This window comes from Cydia fagiglandana, chromosome 21 (genome assembly GCF_963556715.1).
Source record: "Cydia fagiglandana chromosome 21, ilCydFagi1.1, whole genome shotgun sequence".
In the NCBI taxonomy this organism is placed as follows: Eukaryota; Metazoa; Arthropoda; class Insecta; order Lepidoptera; family Tortricidae; genus Cydia; species Cydia fagiglandana.
Genome location: NC_085952.1, coordinates 8,409,752 through 8,436,675, shown reverse-complemented (window position 1 = coordinate 8,436,675; position 26,924 = coordinate 8,409,752). Strand labels below are relative to the sequence as shown.

The following is a 26,924-nucleotide window of genomic DNA, read 5'->3' as shown; positions in this document are numbered from 1 at the left end:
CTGTTTACAATTAATTTGATATTCTTGTTACGCTGATCATGTGATGCTCTTTATCTGTTTTCTATTACCAATGCCAAAATAATACCATAATTTTGCGTAGTTAGCATTAGCTGCTTCTCTTTCACACATATCACGGGTAACGGGGATAGCTAATTACATCGGACGTCACAAAAGTGCAAGATTCGGAATGTAAACATTTCTCGTCAACGATCAAAGTTTGAAGTCGGCAAAAGTTTACTGTCCCGTGACGGGACGTCGATCCCCTTTTACAACGAAGATTGGATAGAAAACTCGATTTCACCATTTATTAAGGTCCCTCATTACCCAATTAAAAGTGCCTTAGCAAGTGTCTAATTTGAGTGGATACCGAGAAGTGGAATGTCAAATTATACTGGTCGGCTGGTGTTAAAAGCGTACGTACGTATAAAATGTAGAAATAGGTGTTTTAAATTTGGATCGCCGCCCGGCTGGCTTGGCGCACAGTCCCATGCGAGAATCGCACATTATAACTCAGTACTATCCTGCGCTGCACATTTAAATAACAAAGAGAAGGGACAATCGCAAATCAATTTCCGTTAAGAAGTGTTCTAAAGCTTCACGTGATTAAGATGGATCGACTATGTCGATGTGTGTTTACGCGAGTGTGCTGTCTAAAATAGATTCTTTTATTAGACGTCGACCCGCCCTGATACAATAGAAGTGTTTGTTATTGGATTGTCGCTAAAGGTAAGCTTCATTCAATTCTTGTTAGCTTATTGACACCTTGTTAAGTATGTCATACGCATTGGCAGTGGATGGCATGCACATTGCCAATATTTGTAACAGAGTTGCATTCAGATCTTAATCGTAATTGGATTGATACGGTTCACTGCGCGTACTGACCTCATTGTTTATTTTTCAGGTGGACAAGTGAAGATACTAGTGAGGTGATGAGTGAAGAGGGAAATGAAAAGAAAAGTAGATTAACCCTCCAAATTCCCACAATTACCCAAGATTCCCAGTGCCAAACTTTAGGACACCTAGTATCTAGATCTAAATCCAGTGAAAGAGCAAACGTAGAAGAAATGGAAACCCAGAATATGTCCATCAAGAAGAGGAGGAACCTTTCCAAGAATAGAGGCCAAACAGCAAGGCAAAGAGAGAAAACTCCTGAACCCGGGCGGACTCCTGTTCCTCACGAAGACACGCCTACCTCGGATGATGAAGACTACCAACCAAGAAATTCTAGAGAAATCGAAGCAGATAATACCTATGAGGAAATGAAGCGCTTAGTTCAGGAACAGTCTGGAGTAAAAGATCCAGTATATGACTTGGATACAGAAGCAGTCATAGAAGCAAGGGCAATGGCTGCTAACGAAAGGAGGCGAAGGAGTGTGTCTCCTTTTGCTGTTATCGAAAAAGAAAGAGAAGGAGAGCCCATAGGATTACAACGCAAAGGGAGTTTCGTTGATCCTAACAATAAGTTGCTAAGCACGACATATACATTGAGCCCAAAAGACGAAGACACTGGTCGACGAGGCTCCTTAACATTTGAGCCTTCACTAGAAAGAAAGCGATCCCTGACACCTTCAACACCAACGACCGCATCGCCTAAAGACACAAATTTCCCATACCCGTTCCCTTCTACGCCGAAAAAATTAGAAGAAATGGTGTACCCGGATGAACCAGCTGCGAAGACTGAAGATAAACAAAAATTACCAAAAATCCCAGTTAAAAAAGATGTATTCACATTTGATCAAAAAGATGAAACACAGGAGAAAAAACCAGTAACGAAACCAAAAACTCCTGAAGCACCGGCAACTCCTGGAGAACTCGTGACTAAAGTTTATCAAATAGAACGTACGCCAAGTAGAAAGGTGCTTCCTGAAAATAAGCCTGCAGTTGAAATAAGGGAAAGAGTTGTTAGAACTCCAAGTAAAAAGTTGACAAGTGAAGGTAGGCCAAATATTACGAAACAAGTTGCTAAACCAAAAGATGAGCCATCGCAAACGCAATCTAAAGTACCGCCAGTAAAACCAGCACGGAGCAAATCCGCAACAAGATTTGGGGTCAGTTTTTTCGTTATGTTGTTTTTGATTCTGTTAATTGCTTTGTTAATAGCGCTGTATTTTATGTTGAATTAACGAAAAATGAAATATGAACGCCATGTATATAGTTTAACAAAGTAGAGTAGAAGACAAACTAATACATACCTGTAATGATATTTACAGGGTAAAACTAGTGAGAGTGAGATGAGTGAGGATCAAATTAATCAGCAAAATTTACCGGCACAAGCAGCGCGGCGCAAAGTAATGCCTACACCTCGGAGGTTTGTAAAAAATAGATCACCCAGAGCAAATCGATCACAGTCCGTTAACAGAGTCGAAGATGTTAAAGTCATTGACAAAGCTGGCACAGGTATGAGTCAGACTAGTAAAGAAATAATAGAACTAATGCAACAAGCGAGAGCAAGGAGTTTGTCCATTACAAAAGATGACCCAAGATTGCCCCCAGAGTATAGACGCGATTATAATAAAAATCTTCAAACACCAAACAAGACGCCATCAACTCCGCGACGTACTCGTGGAATATCCTGTCCTAAAACAATTCAAATTATAAGTGACATAGAAATTTTATCTGGCTTAACACCAGCTAATAAAGCTAGTAAAAAATCTGAAAAGCAAAGTAGACAAAGCTCAGGGTACATTGACGCCAGCCAGTCAGAATACACCTCGAGTTGCTACTCAACGTCACCTAGTGAAAACGAGTATGATTTCGACCTATCTGAGCGTACTGCTGAACTGAGCCGTAAATTGCACCTACTTAGTCAAGAAGTTGATAAAAGAGAAAATCGGGACAATATAATTTTAGCTTCCGACAGTAACATTCAACACGTAGAGAACAAATCCGGCTTGCGAAAGAGGTCAATTGCTGAAGCTAAAAACGGAGTAAAAAAAGAAAAGAAAGAAGACAAAGAGAAAGATAAACAAACTAAGACAAAAACTGACGATGAGAAAAAGAAACCTGTTAGATCCAAATGGAAATTAATAGCTAATTGGCGACAATTTAAAGAAGAACAAAAATCTGCTTATAATAGCATAATTAGGTTAAGAAACCAATGCGTCTGTGATTTTATACTCTTGATCACGTTGTGTGGCTTAGGCGGGATGATGTTTAGAACTTTTGAGGGATCGTTTGAAAATACGTATAAATGCAGCACTAGAAACGTTAAACGTGACTTTATCGAGAATCTTTGGCGTGGTAGTCACTATTTACGTGAAGAGGATTGGAAGTCTATGGCCAGAAGCAAGCTTTACGAGTTCGAAAACCAGCTGCATACAGCCCACGAAGCGGGAGTTACATCTTTTAGCGGTCAGAGATCTTGGAATTTTATGAATTCGTTCGTCTATTGCCTGACTTTAATTACAACAATTGGTAAGATTATTTACAACGTATTCTAAAAAACAATATCAGTAACAAATTGTTATTTCATTTTCAATCCTGTAATACAACCTTTTTTCAAATTACGAAAGCCCTCATAACTATTAAAACACCTACAATAATAGACCCTACCCTTTATGACTTTACTACGTCGTGGTCAATATTTTCCCTTAAAACTTCGAATGCTTTACTGTAGTCAACACCTGCCGCATAAAATATGCCAGTAAAATTGTTCTTATTAATCTTTTCTTTTATAATTCCAGGGTATGGTCACATAACTCCCAAGACGCTGTCAGGCCGTATCGCCACCATCGTCTACGCCATCGTCGGCATCCCACTCTTCTTGATCGTGCTCGCTGACTTTGGCAAGCTGTTTACGCGCATCATCAAGTTCCTCTGGTCGTTCATTAGGAGATTCTACTACACGAGAAGCTGTAGGAGGGTCAGGAGGGTCACGCATGTTGAGGTGAGAATACTATTATTACAGTAGTAGTTTGTTTGTAGTAGGTAGATATAGATATATACACTGACACAATTGTCATTAGGCTCCCCCCATGTGAGATTCGGTCTGTGTGTGATACCGCTACTTTTCCTTCCCATAGAGATTGAATCTCCAAAGATACACTCACTCACTAGATATTTAAAGTTGCACTCTGAATAAGCGATCTCTGCAATCATTTGAAAATATTATGTCGTTTATGGTAGCACTTCCACACTTTATTTCGCCAGAGACGGTTGAGAGTTAGCTCAGATGGAAGTTCCTCCTAATTATTGAGTCTTTTATTTGCCAGATTTCATTAAATTAATTTCAGCCAGTAATTAAAATGTGAAAAGTTAATAGGCAGATAGATTATGGTACTACTGTTTTTGTAATATTAAGTGTATTTTAACACAAAATAATCTAACAGTATGGTATAGTTTTGATCGTCAATCACGATATGATATTATATTTTCAATCGGATGTATCAAGGCTTCGCCTAATTAGTATGGGAAAAGTAGCATATTTTGGCGGCTAAATATGTTACATCCATGAAACTTTGTTTATGACCTTTATTTTGGCACTAAAATGAGGATTAGCCGAGTCCTATAAAAATTTAGGCGTCCTAACTCATTTCTAGTGCCAAGATAAAGGTCATAAACTAATTTTAATTGATGTACATATTTTGCCGCCAAATGGCCATATTTAGGCTTATTTTACCCATAGTAAATTTCGTGCATTCTATTAGTCAGTATAGAAAAACACAATATGTGACATCCCACGGGCAAAGGTACCTTATGGCGGTTGGCGCTTTCGCTATTATTAACGCCGCTCCAATACTAATGCGGTGCTATGCGACGTAAGCGCCAGCCGCCATAAGGTACCTTTTCTCGTGGAACGTCACATATCATTAAACAATTACATACGAATGAACAAAAACACACACACAATTCATTACCATAAGTAAATAACGTGTATATCTCGACGACAATAAAAAAACGTCTCTCTCAAATTAGCCGAAACATGCCCAACCTTTGTGTCGATATAAATCAAACAACCGCCTTTCCTTGTTTGTAAGAATGTTGTTCTGGGAAAATAATGTTTCAAATTAGCGCTGTTGAAAAGAAAATATTCTGAAGATTACTCTTATTTTCAGTTGTGAGTAATGATTTCGCTCGGAGCGTGTGTTGTCTTACATTTTGATGAGTCTTCTGTGGGGCTTTTCAAAGGAATAACAAGGCATTTTCCTTTAATTTCAGGATATGGTGAAGGGACTAAATATGGTAGCAGATGTTGTGAGACGACCGTCGCAGATTTTTAACACTGAAGAAGATTTGGAGTCTAAGCTGGAAGGTAATGGAGATCCGCCGAAAATTGAAAGAAAACCTAGCGATGTTCCGCCACCTCTACCACCCAAACCTGGCCAAGTACATACGACTGCAATAGAAGATTTAATTGAACCAGAGACTCCAGCACCTTCAGACTTTATCATTGATGAAGAATTCAATCTGCCCATCTCTATCGCCATCTTCATTTTAGTCTTATACATTGTTATTGGAGCATTGGGATACGATATATGGGAAAAATGGGGCTTTTTCGAGTCTTTCTACTTTGTATTCATATCAATGACGACTATCGGTCTAGGTGACTACGTTCCAAAGCATCCTTTGTTCATGATGATGTCAATTCTTTATCTAGTTTTTGGTTTAGCCTTGATGTCTATGTGTATCAACGTGGTACAAGTGAAATTATCAGATACATTCAAAACGGCGAGCAGAAAGATAGCTGACACAGTTGGGCTACCAATTGCAGAGGAAGAAACTTTAGTTGAAGGTAATCCAGCACCACCAATAGAAATAGCTCCAGTACACAAACGCAAAAGCATAACCGATGAAGACAAAAGTAACGAAGGAAAAGAAAATGAAAATAAAGATAAATTCCTGCAGATTAATTGAGATTGAGTGTTACTAAATAGTTTTAATACCGTTGTAAGTGATATTGATATTGTTACTAATTGTTTAGGTTTGTAGATTTTATACAGTTGATGCATGAATGCAGTTTTGTACTCATTTTATAATATTGTTGCTACCGTGTGAGGTATATTGTTACTGAAATGTTAGTTTTTAACGGATTAAGTCAGATATAACACTTTATAGAATCTAGTCATATTTTGTGTTAATAATTATGGACGCTTTTAGTTTTTACGCGAGGAATGCAATATTTAAATATTATATCAAGTGGATGCTTTATGGGCCATAACTGATCGGCTGTTTATAACAATAAATATTTTACTCTGTAAATATTTCTTTCAAAAAGCACATCCAAAGGATAATTACAGAAAAGTATCTTTTCACAAGCAGCATAAAATCATAGACAAGCTGTTATGAAAGGCACCACAGAGGTTAAGTTGAATTGAATTCATACTTCACTTGTTTTTTTTCGAAGCCTATTTCGAGAAAACCTTGATTTTAGGGGCTATTGTTTAGTAGCTACAAAGCGCTGGTGGCCTAGCGGTAAGAGCGTGCGACTTTCAATCCGGAGGTCGCGGGTTCAAACCCCGGCTCGTACTAATTAGTTTTTCGGAACTTATGTACGAAATATCATTTGATATTTGCCATTCGCTTTTCGGTGAAGGAAAACATCGTGAGGAAACCGGACTAATCCCAATAAGGCCTAGTTTCCCCTCTGGGTTGGAAGGTCAGATGGCAGTCGCTTTCGTAAAAACTAGTGCCTACGTCAAATCATGGGATTAGTTGTCAAGCGGACCCCAGGCTCCCATGAGCCGTGGCAAAATGCCGGGATAACGCCAGGAAGAAGAAGTGTTTAGTAGCTACAGCGTTGCTAAATCCTTGAATTTAATTATGCCTGGACCGCGCTTGTGTTCAAGTTTATGTCATAAGTCAAATTTTTATGTCATTTTACAAAAAAGTCTAGTCGTATTACCTGTACCTACTTAAAACCAAATTAAACAATAATGTAAGAAGTAGGATCCGAGTGAAAATGTGCTGGTCTAGCAAGATTCTAAAGGGCTAATAACTTGTTATATAAAGTCACAAAATGCTTGCAATTTGCTAGACCTAAATAGCGTAAAAGTTTTGTATAAAAACAATAAATGCTAATGTCGAAAGATTTTACATCTTGTTTCATTTCTCCGTATTACTTGTATGTTTAGTTTTTTTTTCGGTTACCAACGATCGGTTTTATCACAATAATCTTCATTAACTTTCATCATATTCAATTTGATTTGACCGTGAAAACTCATCAATCTCATCATCATCTTAATTGTGTTATCCCGGTATTTTGCCATGGCTCATGGGAGCCTGGGGTCTGCTTGGCAACTAATCCCGAGACTTGGCGTACTGTGAAAATCATCAATTTACGTATGTAATTGGTTTAACACTTGTATATTAAGTGTCTTTGGGTTTCACCTTCTCCCCGCCACTGACTAGTCAATATCAAGATATAAAGTCAGTAAATTTCATACCCCACATTAGATATGAGCGCCGATTGGCATTTAGCCGGCGGCGGCGCGCCGGTCAAAATCGGTCGGCGGCGGCGGCGAATCGGCGGCGTGGCCTTGAAACACCTTTGATTAATGAAGAAATAATTAAAACCGAAATTTTACCAAAATAACATGTTTTTGCTGTAAGAAAGTTATAAAATAAGTGCATTATTCAACTTCAAGGATAATTTATTGCGTAAACGTACGAAAATAGTTTTATATAGTATAAACACTCGCATAAACGGTATCGTGCTGCATCAGAGCCGGTCTTAATCTTGGTGAGGCCCTGGCCGGAAGATCTTTGCGAGGCCCTTATCTTTTGTGCTAACTAAACAGTAGCGGATTGACTGTATCATCAGGAAAACGTCTTGTCGATATTCTAAAGAGCCGAAGTGAGGAAAATCAAGCTTTGTCCTTAACCAAAATCAACCCAACAAAACCGATTTATGTCTAAAGGTGAGGCTCGAGGCCGAGCTCCACCTAACACCGAAGACCTCATTCCGACGCCTTCCCATGTGAGCATGCGAGGCCAGAGACTGAGCTGCTGGTATTAAGCATACAGCTTAGAATCGAAAGCCAATTGTGAGCTTGGCTGACGGCCGAATGCCTGGAGCGCCGATTGCGGTGCGGTTCTGTGCAAGGCCGAAGACCAAGCTGCAAGAGAGCAGAGCTTAGAAGTGAACTAGTGGTCCAGTGTAAGCAAGTCCGAAGGCCGATAAAGACAGAGGCCTTAATGTTAAAAACTTGGAGATCCAAACATTTTAAATGCGAGGCCGAAAGTTGAGCTCCAAACAGAGCCGAAAACTTGGTGGTTCAGATAGCGGCATACATCCATGCGAGCGATGCGAGGCCAAAGATTCAAAGATTGAGCTTCGAGAGAGCAAAGTTTGAAATTTGAACAACGGCCAAGTTTAAATGAGAGCCTTTTCCGTTTCCGACGCCCTTCCTTTGGACGTGAAAACGCTTAATATCTGAAATTAACCCCTTTTTACACATTTTAAAAACATTCAGCCATGCTTGCAATGGTTAATTTCGCGGTGAATGACGGATTACCTAACCATCTGGCAAAATTTGTAATTTCGTTGTCCTAAGACTAGTAGCGCGGTTACCAGACAGAAAAGTTTGAATTTACCTTCGATATTTTTGAATTATATGGACCTAAACTACCTTTTGAATGTCTATAAGCTATTCAGAGTGGCGCCGTTAAAGATCTAAACTAGATAAAATCTGATTCTGAAAGTAGTAGTATCTAACAAGGTCACGCCGATGCCACGCCGATAGCGCAGCGTCGGCGGCGGCGGCGCGAATATTTTGTCGGCGGCGGCGGCGCGCCGGCGCGGCGCTCATATCTACCCCACATGCCATGAAATGATTATGTTATACCGGTTTGTTATTATGATATATGCAATTTTTGACATGGATTTGATGACATTTTATTAGTGTTAGACCAAGAAAAGTCTGTAACGCTTTTGGTAGCACAAGAAACTTCTATGAAATATGACGTATAAATAACACTTGCACTACGTGTGCTATCAAATTCGTTGTACTTGGTCTAACTCTACTTCATTGACGTGGCGGCGAAAAGGTTAAGCATTAATTACAATAATTACGCAAAAAAAAAAAAATTGGGAAACTTTATAGCTTTTTATCATTTTTAATACTATTGTTAAATAAAAATACAAATTGAATATTATGTAAGTAATTTATTGTGGTTCTGAATATTATCAAGACTAATTGTGGACGTTAAATTCTTATAATGCCAAAATCCGAACAATCCTTGAATGTTTCTCTGCATAAGACGTATCTTTGATCGAACATATTCTAATATTACATCATTCTCAAAATAAACTGATAGTAATCCAATAATTTCTGTTTCAATAGTCACAAGTTCGAAAAAAATTCTTCTACACGTTTCTATTTGAGTTTGAACTCCATCAACGTACTCATATTCTATCACCGATTCTTCACCAATGGAGGCATTCTTTTTTAAAATCAAGTATTTGTAAGCATAATCATCCAATATAGAATATACGATTGATGTCATATTATTAAGACGTTCAAGTGTAGTATAGAGATCAGACTCCTCATAATGACACGCTTTTGAATCAAATTTATCCAAAAAACGCTCGCTGCGATTCTGACATTGAAGGCTAGAGTCTAAATTATTTTCTATATGTTCATCAATGAAATCATCCAAGTCTTTCGTATTCTCAACGACAATTCCACTTGTATACTTTTGGATAAGGATCAAATTAATAATTAAACTCGGTATTGAAGCTGGAAGAATTTCACATAATGGCGAATCATGGTCATATCTTGACCAGCCTGTGAGTATGATACCTTTAATATTATACAATTTCTTCAGAGTGCCGTAATCAAATATAAAGTCGAGCCAATGGATGTGGTTGTAAAATCTCATATTAAGATCAGGGAGTATCCTTTTCCTTCCATCAGCTCCTTTAAAAGCCGTCGCTATCCAGAGATTATCGAACATCCGGCCATACTTGTACATATTGATGTGCAAATCTTCATGAGGTTTTGCAGTGTAGTCCCATTGCACGACTTCAAAGTCAGTTAAGATGATGTTGCTGCAATCCATAGGTGTGACATCTCTGTACATGTCGTCCCAGATGAGAACGGTGGTTTCTGGACTAAGGGCGTGGATAGTCTTGGTAAGGAACATGATGTGCTGAGTTAACAGTTCTCTGGAAGTGATAGGATGGTGACAATTAACTTCTTTTAATGAAATACAAAGTGTAGCTACCAATCATCATATTTCTCTAAAGAAATTTTTCGCTCTACATTACCTAAGTAATGTAGAGCGAAAATTGGCTCAGGTACTTTATTGCTAGTTGGATATTTTAAAAATGGTTAAGATATGGAAGATTTAATTACAAGTATTATATGCCTCGGGCGGCAGAACGTACTTGGGTTCCCTTGCTACTACTACTACTCTGTTAAAAAAACAATCAATTAAATAACATTTTTCATAATAATAACGGCTTAGCGAAAAACTTACGCTTTTGTGGAATTCCTTTGCCGACATAGATCACAATGGTTGATATGGGTAACTTCATCGCAACCTACATGGATGTATCTCAAAGGAGCTATCTTTCGATGAAAACGTATGATCTGTAATAAAGAATTATCATAAAATATATAGGTCATACTGAGCAACTTTTATTATGAGACCAATCCCGAAATCATGAAAAATAATTTGGCTCTCCCATGGAAAACATTTTTTGTTTGAGTTTTTGGGGACTGATTGATTCCATATATAGTGGTAATTGCTCAGTATGACCTAGATATTCATCTCGCAGAATGTTGCTAGCAATGCGCAGCGCAGAGTCTCAACCAACATCTTGAGAGATTCGCTAGGTGGTTGCGTCAAGGGCCAGATTCAGAAGGCAGTGATATTGGACACGGCGCGGATAGTCCGCCGGTTCCTCTCTCTGCAGCCCTAACCACCGGCAGCTTAGGCCTTGCCCCGCTGCCGGCGGCATCCTAGGTTAGGTTTTTTATAGTGTTTATATATTTTTTCTGTTGTTTTGTAACTTTTTTTATTTATTCTTTTATATTCATATTATAAAACCATAACCAAAGAGCTAAGATAAATAAAGGAAAACGTATCTAATTGTATTTTAATGATAGTCTTACTACAGACAGCTCTATCGTTTAACCAGATGGTTATAATAAGGTGCCTGCTCTATTATTCTAGTTTACGTTTTCATACCATTACTTACCTTATCAACTAAAAACTAACTAACTATTTTGGCTCAGGGATCCAAAGAGCCTTGGCCTCCGAAACGAGAGCATACCACCTGTCTCGATCCTGCGCAACTTCCTTACATTGTCTTAACTTATTAAGACATTCACGTAACGATCCGCCGTCACATTGTCTTAACTTATTAACTATTAAATTTTTACTTTATTGAAATTGACTGAGCGACACTATCGTGAATCTCAAAATCTTTTCATCAATTTTCTAAGTTATGCGGTAGGCCGTACAATTGTGCAATTGAACTTCCTTACCTGTCCTATCATCTTTTCAAGAAAATTCTGGCTCATTGGAGAACTAGGACAGATAGAGTCAGTAAAATTAGGATTTTCTCTTAAAAAGCCAAGTTCAGGATGCTTTAGGGCGAATTCCATGTGGCCGAATGTTTGGATCAAAGGGATTATCTCGAAACCAGATGCGACTGCGGCGGTGAGGTATGCACGGAGCTGGAAAAAACAGTTTTGAATGGAGTTAGTAAGTTACTTATTCACGAAAATGAAAATTTAATACATACTTGTAAACGTGTAGGTATTCAGGTGCAACGGGTAAAATTATAAATGAAATTTTACAAATATAATTCCATATTAAGAAAGATATTTTTGAGAAATTCTTTTAAATCTAAATTAAATTTTCTCTAATAATACAAGTAGATTTTTAGAAGGTAGAAAACATGGTGTAAGTTTGAAAGGAGGGGGTAAGGAGGAGGAGAAGGAGGGTTGGAAGGACGAGAAGACAACATTATAGGGATGAATTAAGCTTTGACGTTTTCAACTCTTAATTCTGCAAATCCTAACACAAAGAAGAATGTTTGGCGACCAATTTTAATATTCTAAAAGATGGGCCAATCTATCTAGGTTGTAATTTTGTGTCATGCAAAATTTTCATAAGCGGTCATGCCGACTCATGCCATTTCTTTACTTATTTTGTATTGTACTGAGTTTATGCTACTAACCTCCTTCTTTTTGTAACTATTCCACTTGCTCAATATGCTCAGTGGTCCATCGTAGGGAAACATATCCTCGTACTCAATAAGAAGACCATTGACGCCATGTTTCTTCAGCATCGGCAGCAGGGACTCCAGATACGCCAACTTCGGAGGAGCTCCCTTGAAATCCAGATGTACAACGACATATTCTAACTCCACTTTAGGTGCGCTTGCGTTGCCTTTGCGTTTGATAAAGAAATACTTTTCGACGATAATATACGAAGCCAAAACATACACAACGAGGAACGACATAGCAATTATGACTCGCCCTCTCACACTTCTTAATTTTGGTGTTCTAAAAGGCATTATGAATTTTCAGATAATTTTAGACCGATATCATAACACGCATTTATTTTATTCACTGGAATAATTACTTGTCCTTTTTATACATAGGACTATCGAAAAGTCATGTGTTTTCTTATGACATTCATAATTATTTATGAAGTGGTTTCATAATCATAATTACATCCATAAAATTTATTGAATCACTGACACATTGATGTTTACAAAATAAATAATTTTACGTTTGTCATCCAGAACGTAACAGATGACATTATGTAGTATAAAAAAGGTCGGTAGATTCCGTATACCTCCTACCTCGTACACTCTATTTAAATATTCCACAGCGGAAAAAGGAAATCCTGAACATTTTTTTTGTACTAGTTGGTATCAGTTTTATTGATCACTCGCTTTTTAATTAAAATATAAATATGGATGCTTCACTTACTCACTTACTATCGATATCTAGAAATACTGCTTCTACTCACAAGGCTTAAAAGAAATGCGGCTGAGATGCAGAGCATACAACAGCGAATTCATTTGTTGAATTCATCAGACGAACTAAGTATACAGTCGAGTTCACAATCGTCTTTACAAGGCAATCTGGCATTAACTTTGGCTTGTAAAGATGTTGTGATATTGACCATACAACAGTAACATTACATTAGTGGACCTACAAGTTCAATATTGATTTTAGAATCAAGCTTTTATACAACATACATACATACGTAGGTACATAGTACTATAATAGTAGTAATATTTAATTATTTATTTATGTGAGTTTCTTTATTCCACCTTAACCGAGATAGACGTATGATACATCATTAGAATCCTTACGTCATCCCGAGTGCCATAGGCTATGTGACGTCATTATAAAAACAATATGCCCAACGAACAATCTTATGATCACATTTCTGTGACTAAGTCGAATATGGCTTCAGTAAGTAAATTAATATTCAACTAATCATAATGAACATTTGCAACGACTCTATGACTGGGGAATAGAGATGAAAACCCAATACCAATCTGAATGTAAGAATGGTGTTATCATGACTTTAGAAAAAGAGGATGTAGGAAAAGTTGCTTCTATTTGACACCCACATTGGGTGTTTTTCACCCTTGTTTGGATTTAAAGTGACACATTTCATGACGGCACTAATTATAAAACATAATATAAGAGGGGGCGCAAGAAAAAAAATAGATTTTAAATTATTTTTTTCAATTTTTAATTAAGAGGGAAATCACTATCTATCCCTGCCTAGCCTTTTGCCCGGTTCATATCTATTCCAGTGGCATTCCAGTCATGTGATCGAATCCGGCGCTGAATGCTACTTCACACAAGCATCCAGTAGGTTCATGCAAATCGAACAAGTGCGAGTCGTACTCGTTTAGTTTTCAAAGATTTTTACCTGTACCTGTAGTAAAAGAGGATATTACTTGCCTAATTCAACTTGCCAGAGTTCACTGTGATAACGACTCAACGAACAACGAACGACATTGTCAAATGAAATTCAAAACGAATATTATGTCAGTAATTTATTCTGGGTATGAATCCTAATAAGACGTGTGAACGTTGAATTCATTTAATGCTAAAAATCGGAACAATCCTTTTAATGTTTTCCTGCAAACTACGTATTTTTGACCGAATATATTCTAATATGACTTCATTTTCAAAATAATCTGACAGTAATCCAATAATTTCTTTGTCAAAAGTAATTTTACAAAGTTCATTAAAAATTCTTAAACATGTTTCCATTTGATTTTGAACGTTGCCAACGTTTTCATATTCAATACTCGATTCGTCATCATTTGAGGCATTATTTTTTAAAACAAAGCATTTGTAAGCATTACTTAGAAGTTGAAGTGTAGTATAAAGATCAGATTCCTCATAACGACATTTTTTTGAATTGAATGCATTCAAAAAACGCTTGCTGCGATTCTGACATAGAAGGCTAGAGTCTAAATTATTCTCTATATGTTCATCAATGAAAACATCCAATTCGTTCATGTTTTCAACAACTATTCCACTTGTATACTTTTGAATAAGGATCAGATTAATAATTAAACTCGGTATTGAAGCTGGAAGAATTTCACATAATGGCGAATCATGGTCATATCTTGACCAGCCTGTGAGTATTATACCTTTAAATTTATACAATTTCTTCATAGTGCCATAATTAAATATAAAGTCGAGCCAGTAGAGATGGTTGTAGAATCTCACATTAAGATCAGGAAGTATGCTTTCCCTTCCATCAGCTCCTTTAAAAGCCGTCGCTATCCAGATATTATCAAACATGCGGCCATACTTGTTCATGTTGATGTGCACATCTTCATGAGGTTTTGCAGTGAAGTCCCAGTATACAACTTCAGTGTCAGTTAAGATGAGGTTGCTGCAATCCATAGGTTTGACATCTCTGTACATGTCGTCCCAGATGAGAACGGTGGTGGTTGGACTAAGGAGGTGGACAGTTTCGACAAGGAAATGGACGTGCTCAGTTAACAGTTCCCTGGAAGTGATAGGATGGAGACAATAAACATGAAATAGTTACTTTCTTTAGCGCCTCTTGCACCATCCCACTAACCCGGGGTTAACCCGTTAAACCGTTAACCCAGTGTCAAATTGTACTGCTCCTGCTGCTAATTGTAATATAGCTCCAGAAATAACCGGTTAACCCCGGGTTAGTAGGATGGTGCAAGGTGGCGTTTAGTGAAATATAAAGTGTTCCCTCAAAAATAAAATCGCGCATTTTTAGAAGCAATCTTCAGCTGTTGTGCATACATTGTTACAAATGTTTAAAATGCGATTTAAGCCTATATTGGTGGTTTTTTTATTAAGCAGAAGTCAAAAAATCAGGAATCAAATCACCAGAAGTCACCAGAGAAAATCCTCAAGATGACTAATAAAAATTTTCGCAACCGTATTGATTGTTTAAAAACTCCGCTCTCTGAACCTACGGCACATGAAATATAAAATTCGATTAAATAATGTTGTCATATTAATAATGGGTTAAATTAATTTTTAACAAGCAGAAACGTCTGCAACGATGCCTTTGAGCTTAGAATAAAAGTGGAAAAATTACTGCCTTCCAGAGGCCGTGAGTTCAATCTCACCCAAGGTAGTATTTTTTCCACTTTTATATTTATTCTAAGTTTAATAATGGGTTAGCGAATAACTTACTCATTTGTGGAATTTCTTCGCCGACATAGATTACATTTGTTGATAGGGGAAACTTCATCGCAACCTACATGGATGTAATTCAAAGGAGCTATCTTTTGGTGAAAACTTATGATCTGTAATAAAAATTTCCGTTATTCTATTCTGCAGTCTGAACTCTGTTTTTATCTTTCATAAATAAAACAAATATCTTTTCGGGTTCCGCAGCCATTACTGCAGAAAGAGAGCCGTTAAAGTATCAAAATATTTTTTATTTCAACTTTATTTTATTAAAATTTATTATCGTAAACCTTAAAATCTTACTTAGGCACTAAGCCATAGAAATTCCCTTACCTGTTTAATCATTTCTTCTAGAAAATGCTGGCTCTCCAAAATACTAGGACAGATAGATTCAGGGAATTTAGGAGCTTCCCTTAAAAAATCATAATGGGGATGCTTTAGGGCGAATTCCATGTGGCCGAATGTTTGGATCAAAGGGATTATCTCGAAACCAGATGATACTGCGGCGACGAGGTATGCATGGAGCTGGAAAAAATAGTTTCAAATGGAGTAAGTTTCCAAATCAAGAGAATGTAGTCTTCTACGCTTATGGGTAGGTATTCAGGTAGATTCAAGTGGTAAATTTATATATATGCAATCAATTTCACGAATAGGTATATCTACATATTAAGATAGGTACCATCCTACTAGCCATCGCTCAAAAAGATGACGCCAACGCCATACCTTTGGCCTATACTTGTGTAGATCGCGACACCTTTGGACATTTGACCAAATATCAAAAGATTTTAACACACATCAGTGAAAGAATAAGGACCAAAGTCAAATGGCGTTCTAAAATTTTAAACCTGTGTCGAACAGTGAACGAATATACAAGGAAACATTCTGTCCGCTCAATTATGACCCAACGTAAACTACCCCGCGATAGGCGGTACTTACAAACTGCTCGATTGGCAACCTCAGTTTGACCGAGTTGACAGTCAGTGACAAATGGCTAAATTGGTTTATTAAAACAACGTTTTTTTATAACTAAAAATGGCTTCATGTGTCTGGAAGTGGTGTAGAGTTACTCTGCTCATACCAAGGCCACTAAAATCACTTTTCACATGTAAGTAAACAGATAAATTCACTAAAATTTTGAATAAATATGACGACATTTTTTCAATATTACCGTGCTAAGCTACAACGTAACACCTGCATACGACTTTCATAATAACATACGACTTTTTAAATTACGAGGATAATAGGGATGATGTTATGCTAAATGAAGTAGACAATTTTATTAACTTAGTTTGATTTACGTATCCTACATTGTAATAAATTCCTTCTTACATATTTATATCATCCTTTTTTCTTTCATGGGATGGATGTATAAAAACTACCTAGTTATTTCAAATTACCTAATTATCAAATTTCGTATTGTTATTCTAGTATTTGTTATGTTACTTTCCATTCAGATTCCCTTAAGATCCTATTCGCAGAGAACTATGGACAAAAGCTGTCCAATTAGAAATACATGAATTTTACCCGTGAGATAACCATACCCGGTCTCCTATATGTAGATATGTTTTTTCTGTCACTCTTTCAATGAATTTTATCAACGAATACACATTATCTGAATATGTTGATCATTTGAAGCCACCCTCTGCTGTAACGACTATATGCTACGACCAGGTACTCTCTCAAGCCATTTCCGTCAGCAGAAAAGAGCGCCAAATTTAAAAAATGTAAGCGCGCGAACGGTTATGGTCCCATACAAAATTTTAATTTTGCGCCTTTTTCTACTGACAAACTTGCTTAATCGGCTATATACATATAAAATATTTCCATTGGAACTGAAAGTGGGGATGAGCCTTTATTGTGTCTCTGCCTGATCAAAATTTTTTGACCCGATTCGTGTACCCATGTAAATTTTGCAGGCTGAATAGCCTGTCCGATTTCTAAGATCAAGCTCGCCATACATTTACTATACTTGATCTTGATCTTAGAAAAACGGACAGACTATACCTGAACGTGACTTTGCTCTGCCATACAGATTGATAATAAAATATACCTAGCTGTAAAAAATGGTGTACTTTCGTTTAGGCTAAATACGTTTCGCCAAATTTCACTTCCCAACAAACTTATCGCAATAGTTTCATTTCCCAAAGGAACCTTTAGCAAAGTTACACTTCGCATATAATTTATTTGGTCAAATCATCATTTGGCATTATTTTACTTTCTCAAATGTTATTAGGACAAAAACTTATTTAGCAAACGTTTTTTATTGTCTAATATTATATCCCAAAAAGATGTTTGGTCAAAATTGTCACTTCGCAAATTTGACAAATAGGCATCTCTATTTAAATTTGTACTTTTTGTTATGTTAATATAGGTACGTTAAATTCTACTTAATTTGGATGGGTTGGGTTAGGTTTGAACTGAGATGCTCACAATACGGAACCGCTATCAGAAAAGTGGGTTAGGCTAGGTTAGAACTGTGACCCTCACAGAATCGAAATGCTATTAGAAAAGTGGGTTAGGTTAGGTTATAACTGCGATCCTAACAGAAACGAAATCTATGTACTAGAAAAAGGTCATCGAAGTGGATTAAATAATTTAATAGAATAACGAGATGTAAAAAATTTGGATGACATTTTGAACTAAAATGTGGTTAAATATTGGTGGTATTTACTATTTTTGGGTTACAATGATTACTTTGGTGTTATTTACTTTAATAGAATAGCAAGATGTAACAAATTATACCAGACAAATAAAATTCTGCAGCCGCCTCTCTATTGGTATGTAAATTGTATGCCATGCAATATTTTGGGACATGTAAGTTATGCTAAATGATACATTTGACTAAATAATATGTATTTGGTAAAAGGAAATTTGTCCAAGTAATTATTTGCTACACAATAACTTGCCAAAAAAGACTATTGCCAACTGAAAATTTGCGATAAGTTGTTTTGCCAAACATTTTTTGGGAAATGATAATTTGGGAAACATAGTTTGGGATGTGATACTTTGGGAAACGTTTTTGGCCCATTCGTTAGTAAACCGTAAAAAATACTTATAATAGCGGAATACATTTATACAATAATGAATATTTACTTATGTTGAGTTAGTCTGTTATTTCATAACAAAATTTTAACTAGTTATTTTTTAATTGCATTCAATTATTATACGTGAATTATTTGACTGGTTCTTCAATGCATTGCATAAACCTATCCCTGTCCAAGTCATATTCTAATCAAATATGAACCGCGGACTCTCAGCGGCCAGTACGTACGGCAAGAAGGTTATTAGCGGATTAATGTCGCTGATTGGTAGTTATTGACGTTATATGCATTTCATCTACACTTAGCTATGTACATTTGTGTAATAGAGATGACTATTATTCCGTTTACCAGCTTCGATTACAGGCTCTGTAAACGTATCGTCTTATTTAAATGTAGGCGTAATTGTGTATGTGTGCTAATTTGTGCCGAGAATTTGAATGGCAATGTTCCCAAAGGCGGTTTCCTTGTATATGCCTTCGCTGGTGTCGAAAGATGGCAGTAAATTTTCTGTGACTACAAAATTTACTTTGACAATACGCCTCTATACTAAATTCTGTTTGATAAGGGGTAAGTAAAGTACGTTTTTTTAGACTTTACCTCGGTCTCATAAATCTCATAATCAATTATCTTTGGTTGCGTGCTCTGTTTCTTTAACTAACCTCTTCCTTTTTGTAACTATTCCACCTCCTCAAGTTTTCCAGTACTCCATCGTAGGGAAACATATCCTCATACTCAATAAGAAGACCATTGACGCCATGTTTCTTCATCATCGGCAGCAGGGACGCCAGATACGCCAACTTCGGAGGAGCTCCCTTTAAATCCAAATGTACAACGACATATTCTAACTCCACTTTAGGTGCGTTTGCGTAACCTTTGCGTTTGATAAAGAAATACTTTTCGACGATAATATACGAAGCCAAAACATACATAACGAGGAACGAGATAGCAATTATGACTCGTACTCTCACACTTCTTAATTTTCTATAAGCCATTATGAATTTTTGGGAAAATTTTAGACCAATATCATTACACGGCTACACGCGCCTATTTTATTCACTAGAATAATTGCTCGTCCTTCTTATACCTAGGACCATCGAAAAATTATGTGTTTTTATAAGTATGAAGTGTTTTCATAATTATAATTATTTTCATAAAATTGTTATGATTGTTATGAATCCTGATACATTGATATTTACAAATAGATTGACGTTGGTGATAGATGGGATTGAACAGACCTGTCATTGTCATCTCTGACGCTATTTATATTTCTTATGTGGGATAGGATCTTTGGATAGGATGGAATGACTATAAAAGAGGTCGGTAGAAATATGTAGTAAAGAAGAGAGGGTCAATAGAGAGTTGAGTTAGAGCAAAAAAGTTTAAACCGCGATAATCATCGGCATTTTCCAGCGTTAGTGTGGTCCCGGCATTACAGAGTTCCTACATTTCCTAGGCCTTGTATATTTGGTCTCTTTATTTAGATTGGTAGTATACTTTATAAGTTTTATTAACTTTGCAGTCGCCGGGGCAAGCAAGCAAGAGCAAGCTAGGGGCACACTGATTAACAGTCCGCCAGACGGCATCGGCCTGTCAGTTGTTCGGAACTGTCAATATTTTTTTCTAACTCATAGGCCGATACCGTCCGGCGGACTGTTAATCAGTGGGCCCACTACCATAAGGGGCCCCTTATGGTATATTTCAGCTTAATCAGAATCCGGTAAGGATACATTTGATATTCAGTATTGCCTTGGTATTACTCAACGAGCAATCTTGTTATTGCATTTCTGTGACTAAGTCGCATATGGCTTCAGGAAGTAAAGTAATATTCAACTAATCATAAAAAAATATTTGCAACGGCATCGACTCTATGAATAGGGAATAGAGATGAGAATCCAATACCAATCTGCTTGTAAGAATGGTGTCTTGCTGACTTTAGAAAAAGACACAGACAAAACATCCTCCAGACTGAGCATAGTCGCGCTACCCCCTCTGCCACGCATACGGTAATTTTACTCCATGTTCGAGTCGAAAGTGTCTTTGTGTGACGTCCGTCGTTGAACGGACCAATCACGGCACGGGACTTCGCTCACCTCGTCCCGCGCACCCCCGCTTTTTTGGCATAAGGGGATGTAGAAAAAGTTGGTTCCTTTTGACAGTGACACCCACGCTCGGTGTGTTTTGACACTTTTGACCCTTATTTGGTTTCGTAACGACCTATTTCATGATTCATGATAATCATGATACATAATTTGCGCGACTTAATGCGTGTTATTTAAATTGTGTAGGTATAAGAGTGTGTCTTAACCATGCGATTAGAAAAATATAATACTTATTTATTTACGATACAAGTGCGAAAAATAGGAAATTCGCAACGAGTGGCGAATTTTAAGACACAACCGAAGCGAGTGTTTTAAATCGATCTTAGTTTTGAATTACCTATTCGCACGTCGTGTACCGTACGTTTTACAGTACATATGACCCTTTAAATGTTCGACGTAGTTACGTAATGTGCTTATTATAGCACAGGGTGTCGTAATAGCGCAGCAGATGGCTGTAAAGTTTAAATTAAACCATTTTTGACGCAATCGGATAATTCGCGAAATGAGAATAAACTGCGACACCATTACAAAGTTTAATAACTTGATCCAATACAAAACAAGTCACTTTGCTAACTGGGACTCGGCAAGTCTGGACGCGGGTACTTAATAATGAGGATGTAACTTCACTTTAACCATATACCTTGTATTACATAGATGAGCTATACGCGTGCCTCCGTGAGGCACAAAACATACGCAAAGCGACAATATTAAAAAAACGTTTTAACAATCCTGACAACATACCAAAAACAATGTACGTAATTCGGTTGGGTTATTTGTTGCCCACCATAAACCATACTAAATTTTTGGTGGGGAACAAACAAAAAGTGAGACTGTGACAAGGACAAGCAACAATACCGCTTTCACTGCTACTCCTACTGAAATTTCCATAAGTGCATCTCGTTCGGTCGTTTGGCCCCTCCCCCCCGTGTCATCTCTATATTATTGTAGCTCTATGACTTTAACTAATATAACTTCTGGAGAACCCCTGACTAGGACATATACGGCAAACGCCTTTTGATCGATTTGCTATACAGTTATATTTAGGCGGTCAATTTTTAGGGTTCCGTACCCAAAGGGTAAAACGGGACCCTATTACTAAGACTCTGCTGTCCGTCCGTCCGTCCGTCCGTCCGTCTGTCACCAGGCTGAATCTGACGAACCGTGATAGCTAGACAGTTGAAATTTTCACAGATGATGTATTTCTGTTGTTGCCGCTATAACAACAAATACTAAAAACAGAATAAAATAAAGATTTAAGTGGGGCTCCCATACAACAAACGTGATTTTTGACCGAAGTTAAGCAACGCCGAGCGGGGTCAGTACTTGGATGGGTGACCGTTTTTTTTTGCCTTTTTTGCATTATGGTACGGAACCCTTCGTGCGCGAGTCTGACTCGCACTTGCCCGGTTTTTTTAATACCGTTTAGAATCGAATGGGTAAAATCTGGGGTATTAATGACGTAACTCAGGTCAGGACAATATTTAAGTAAATGGTGTTTCAAAACACTTGTTATATTATTATTCCGATTTCCTTAAATTCTATCTTAATTCTCAATTCGAATTTTTCTCTTTAGTACAGAATGCGTTAAAAAAATCCTAAAATGGAAAAAGCAAGAAAGTTTTTTGTTTTTCTGATTACTATGTTGATGTTAACCAAGTAAGTCATCTTTGGCCGGCATAATGATAAAATCTAAATAAAACAAGGGTTTAAAATGTTAAAAAGTTTTTAGAAAAGGCGATTGGTTTAAAAAGAAAACGCATTTAACTGAAATGCAAGACCGAAGTGATCCCATAAGTGTTCCGTGAACAAAGTTTTGCACGGAACACTAATATACCTACATATGTCAACAACAACAATAAAAAAACATGGTGTTTGTGGCATCATAAGCGAACGACGAACGTACAATGATGCAAAATCTTTTTCATTAATATTGTACATAGTTTTCTAATAACTAATTTCTAAAATATAATCCTAAGTAATAAAACGCCCATGCGGTGAAAGTTCAAAACTTCAATAGCGAATCCCCCAACTACTTTAATTAAATTTAAATTTGAATTTTGACTGCGGCATCCTCGCTTTTAAGCTAAAATAGTTAAATTGATACAAAGTGACGTGAGACCAAAACTAATGGGTGCGCAAATTACTTTATGGCTAAGTGACTGCTAAACTAGAGCCTTAGCTGGACGGGGCTTAGGGTAGATACTTACCAGTGGCGGCGCGTCCATAAAAGCCGATTCCCACCGGCTTGCCTAGTTTTGGACGATTGAGCAGAGTTGTAAAGGAAATATGTAAGTCAAATTAGCCCCGGCTTGCCTATTGATATGTTTGACGCGCCGCCACTGGTACTTACTTAGGCCCACTTGCACCATTCCATTAATCCGGGCTTAACCGGTTAAACTTGATGTAACCATGGTCGCCAGTACAATTTGACACTGGGTTAACGGTTTAACCGCGTAACCTCGGGTTGGGATGGTGGAAGTGGGCCTTAGGCGGTTATGATTATGACACTGGGGCACAGAATAAATAATAGTACTACACTGAGAGAAAAATCATCACCAGGAATTAAAAAACAGTTCTGTACTGGGGGAAAAAAAGAAGTTTTAGTAATAATTATGGACGTTTCACTATTTCTGTAAAGTTTATTTATTTTTACAAACAGCTCAGTAATCCCAAATATAATTTCAACAAACAGATAATAGAAATTGCAAGAACTACTAGAAATGGCAAAAGTCAATTTGTTCCTATTAGTATTAGTTAACTTTACTCTCCTTGTCCCCGGATTAAGTATATTTTTGTAATTCTAAGTGTTTTTTTGTTGTACTTTTCTCTCAGTGTAGGCACAGAAGGTTCACTCTCTAACAAAACGCGTCTATTACGCCTAGGGTTGCCAGATTGTAAGGCGCTAATATCGGGAAATAATATCTATTTTTCGGGATTTTGGGACTTAATTCGGGAAAAAAAAATACATTCATATTAAAGTGATTATATTAATAAAATAATTAATTAAAAAATTAAAAACACGACTGCTGCATTTTAAAGCGAACTGAAAAGCTAAAAATAATGTTCATGTGTTAGTTACATAACTTTATGAATCTAAATTGGAATGTAAATATACACTCACGGTCATTCACAGTAAATACTAAGGGTTATGCTCATATATGACCGTGAATGTAGGTCCGTGTACATTTAATTTCAATTACAATCGGGGGACCTTGGTGTGCCTAAGTGCATCTCATTCAAAAGGTCCCCCGACTGCAATAGAAATTAAATGTACACGGACCTACATTCACGGTCATAAATGAGAATAACCCTTAGTATTTACTGTGAATGACCGTGAGTGTATATTTACATTCCAATTTAGATTCATAAAGTTATGTAACTAACACATGAACATTATTTTTAGCTTTTCAGTTCGCTTTAAAATGCAGCAGTCGTGTTTTTAATTTTTTAATTAATTATTTTATTTTAAACATTTTAGTGAAAAAAACTAAGTATAAAACTATGATTTAAGGTAGGTATGTATATAGATTTCCCCCGGCCATTTAGTTTGTCCACGAAGTTTTTTTTATCAGAAAACAGAAATTATTTATTTGCATTGATACAGTATGGGGATGTTACAATATGGTGTTACAGATCATGTACCTAGCTTGCATGCAAGCGTTTTTGGAACGCGTCCGGTGCGCCACGTAGGTCGGGCGGTTTTGGAACACATACAGCCCGCCACGTACGTCGGACTACCTACGCCCGGCACTCTTTGTATGAGGGTGCCGGAGGCGCCCGGGATTGGCAAGCGTACAGCGCGCAACGTACGTCGGGCTACGCCCAACGTTTTGAGTATGTGGATATTAGCTTCTGGAACTGGGACCTTTTAATTAAGCTCACCGTTCCGGAATACGTCCGGGCTTCTTTTCTGTGGACAATATGTGGATGTGTTCACAATTTGGGATATTCGACATTTTTAAATATAACTTCTTAGAAAGAAGTAGAAATTTTTAATTATAATGGCCATGAGGGTTTGAAGGTCCACAATAAAGACTCATAATTTTGGACCGCGTGCAGCGTGCCACGTACGTTGAGCTACGTTCGACTCTTTTAGTATGAGAAAGTCGAGGGCACCTGGCTTTGGACCGCGTGCAGCGCGCCACGTACGTCAGGCTATCTACGCCGGACACTCTTAGTATGTTCGGCGCTTAAGTTCGACGATTTAAGTACGAGGGCGCCAAAGGCACCCGGCTTTAGAACGCGTACAGCGTGTCTTGTACGTCGGGCTACGCCCGACTCTTTTAGAATGAGGGCGCCGGAGGCGCCCGGTTTTGGAACGCGTCCGGTGCGCCACGTAGGTCGGGCGGTTTTGGAACACATACAGCGCGCCACGTACGTCGGACTACCTACGCCCGGCACTCTTAGTATGAGGGTGCCGGAGGCGCCCGGGATTGGCAAGCGTACAGCGCGCAACGTACGTCGGGCTACGCCCAACGTTTTGAGTATGAGGGCGCCGAAGGCACTCGGCTTTGGTAAGCGTACAATATTATACTAAAGGTAGGTACGCCTCTTTTGGACACTTCGGGCTTTCGGCCCTACGCGAAGTTTACCTTTGGTGCGCCTTTAATTTGGTGTTCAGACATAGAATGACATTACACTTCTATTGTTACAGTCGACCTATACAAGTATAGAAAGACATAATATGTATAATCATTAATCATTGTCACTTAAATACTTCTTACTATTATGAAAATTAGTTTAGTACTAAAGTGAAGAAGAAATGATTGAGGTTGGTACGTACCTACCTACCTACGCACGTGTTAAATCAAAATCTGTTTCTTTACAGTCGGGTTGAATTAGTAGTCAAGTACAATTTTATTCACAAGAAATATAAGAATGCAATAAGTTATAACTTATTCAAACCTTATCGCTTAAATCGAAGTTCACAGGTTTAGATTTCAATAGGGCGATTTAGAACATGTTTGTGTTTAGTTCCTTTTACCTTATAAAAATATATACAAATCATATGGATGATTTGTATATATTTTTATGATCAGCAGTCAATACCCTTTCATTTGATAGCTCACTAAATTAGATAGGAGGATTGATTTTTCTTAGCACATTTTGTAAATCCTTATTTAACCAAAATAAGACTTAAACGCGTATGCTGCATATATATTTAAATCGTCTTTCAAGGCTCTTCATTTTGAGACCCCACTCGATAGGATTGCAAGATTTTTTTTCTAAACGTGACGCAATTTTGTGTAATACGTCCGCCATATTGGTTTTATAATAACGTCACATAGCCTATGTTAGTCGGGATGACGTAAGGATTCTAATGATGTATCATACATCTAAATCGGTTGAGGCATTCAGAAGTTATGGTGGAATAAAGAAACTCACATACTTATATACATACAAACATGAACGCTGAAAACAATACACTCTTTTTGTTTGGGCAGTCGTGTAAAAACAACGATATTTTACATTATTGGCACTACGTCAGTTCGCTTGCTCGGCGACAGTTCGGAACTTGAAATTATTGTTTTATAACGTGAAGCTGTTTTTCGGGACAAGTTTCACTTTGTCGGGAATCGGAAACACATGCTAATAAAAAATTAAAAACACGACTGCTGCATTTTAAAGCGAACTGAAAAGCTAAAAATAATGTTCATATGTTAGTTACATAACTTTATGAATCTAAATTGGAATGTGAATATACACTCACGGTCATTCACAGTAAATACTAAGGGTTATGCTCATTTATGACCGTGACTGTAGGTACGTGTACATTTAATTTCAATTACAATCGGGGGACCTTGGTGTGCCTAAGTGCATCTCATTCAAAAGGTCCCCCGACTGCAATAGAAATTAAATGTACACGTACCTACATTCACGGTCATAAATGAGCATAACCCTTAGTATTTACTGTGAATGACCGTGAGTGTATATTCACATTCCAATTTAGATTCATAAAGTTATGTAACTAACATATGAACATTATTTTTAGCTTTTCAGTTCGCTTTAAAATGCAGCAGTCGTGTTTTTAATTTTTTAATTAATTATTTTATTTTGTACATTTTAGTGAAAAAAACTAAGTATAAAACTACGATTTAAGGTAGGTATATAGATTTCCCCCGGCCATTTAGTTTGTCCACGAAGTTTTTTTTATGTGGATATTAGCT

General features: G+C 37.3%; 4 protein-coding genes across 4 annotated transcripts; 1 reads left to right on the top strand and 3 right to left on the bottom strand.

The window, feature by feature from the left end:
* Positions 1 to 509: 509 nt before the first annotated feature.
* Positions 510 to 6,248, top strand: LOC134675146 (uncharacterized). Its single transcript, XM_063533314.1, has 5 exons — positions 510 to 726; positions 902 to 2,048; positions 2,211 to 3,414; positions 3,684 to 3,886; positions 5,158 to 6,248. Exons 2-5 carry the CDS (start codon positions 930 to 932, stop codon positions 5,851 to 5,853), a joined length of 3,222 nt encoding a protein of 1,073 aa, XP_063389384.1. The 5' UTR covers positions 510 to 726; positions 902 to 929; the 3' UTR covers positions 5,854 to 6,248.
* A 2,842-nt stretch (positions 6,249 to 9,090) lies between these two features.
* On the bottom strand, positions 9,091 to 10,099 carry LOC134675378 (uncharacterized). Its single transcript, XM_063533589.1, has one exon. The coding sequence runs from the start codon at positions 10,081 to 10,083 to the stop codon at positions 9,091 to 9,093; it is 993 nt and encodes a 330-aa protein (XP_063389659.1). The 5' UTR covers positions 10,084 to 10,099.
* A 316-nt stretch (positions 10,100 to 10,415) lies between these two features.
* On the bottom strand, positions 10,416 to 12,673 carry LOC134675000 (hexosaminidase D-like). Its single transcript, XM_063533146.1, has 3 exons — positions 12,131 to 12,673; positions 11,433 to 11,624; positions 10,416 to 10,532 (listed from the first exon to the last, which is right to left on the bottom strand). Exons 1-3 carry the CDS (start codon positions 12,467 to 12,469, stop codon positions 10,416 to 10,418), a joined length of 648 nt encoding a protein of 215 aa, XP_063389216.1. The 5' UTR covers positions 12,470 to 12,673.
* A 1,348-nt stretch (positions 12,674 to 14,021) lies between these two features.
* Positions 14,022 to 19,633, bottom strand: LOC134675376 (hexosaminidase D-like). The gene is made up of 4 exons (XM_063533588.1): positions 19,318 to 19,633; positions 15,951 to 16,142; positions 15,621 to 15,733; positions 14,022 to 14,949 (listed from the first exon to the last, which is right to left on the bottom strand). The coding sequence occupies exons 1-4, from the start codon at positions 19,585 to 19,587 to the stop codon at positions 14,022 to 14,024; spliced, it is 1,503 nt and encodes a 500-aa protein (XP_063389658.1). The 5' UTR covers positions 19,588 to 19,633.
* Positions 19,634 to 26,924: the final 7,291 nt, after the last annotated feature.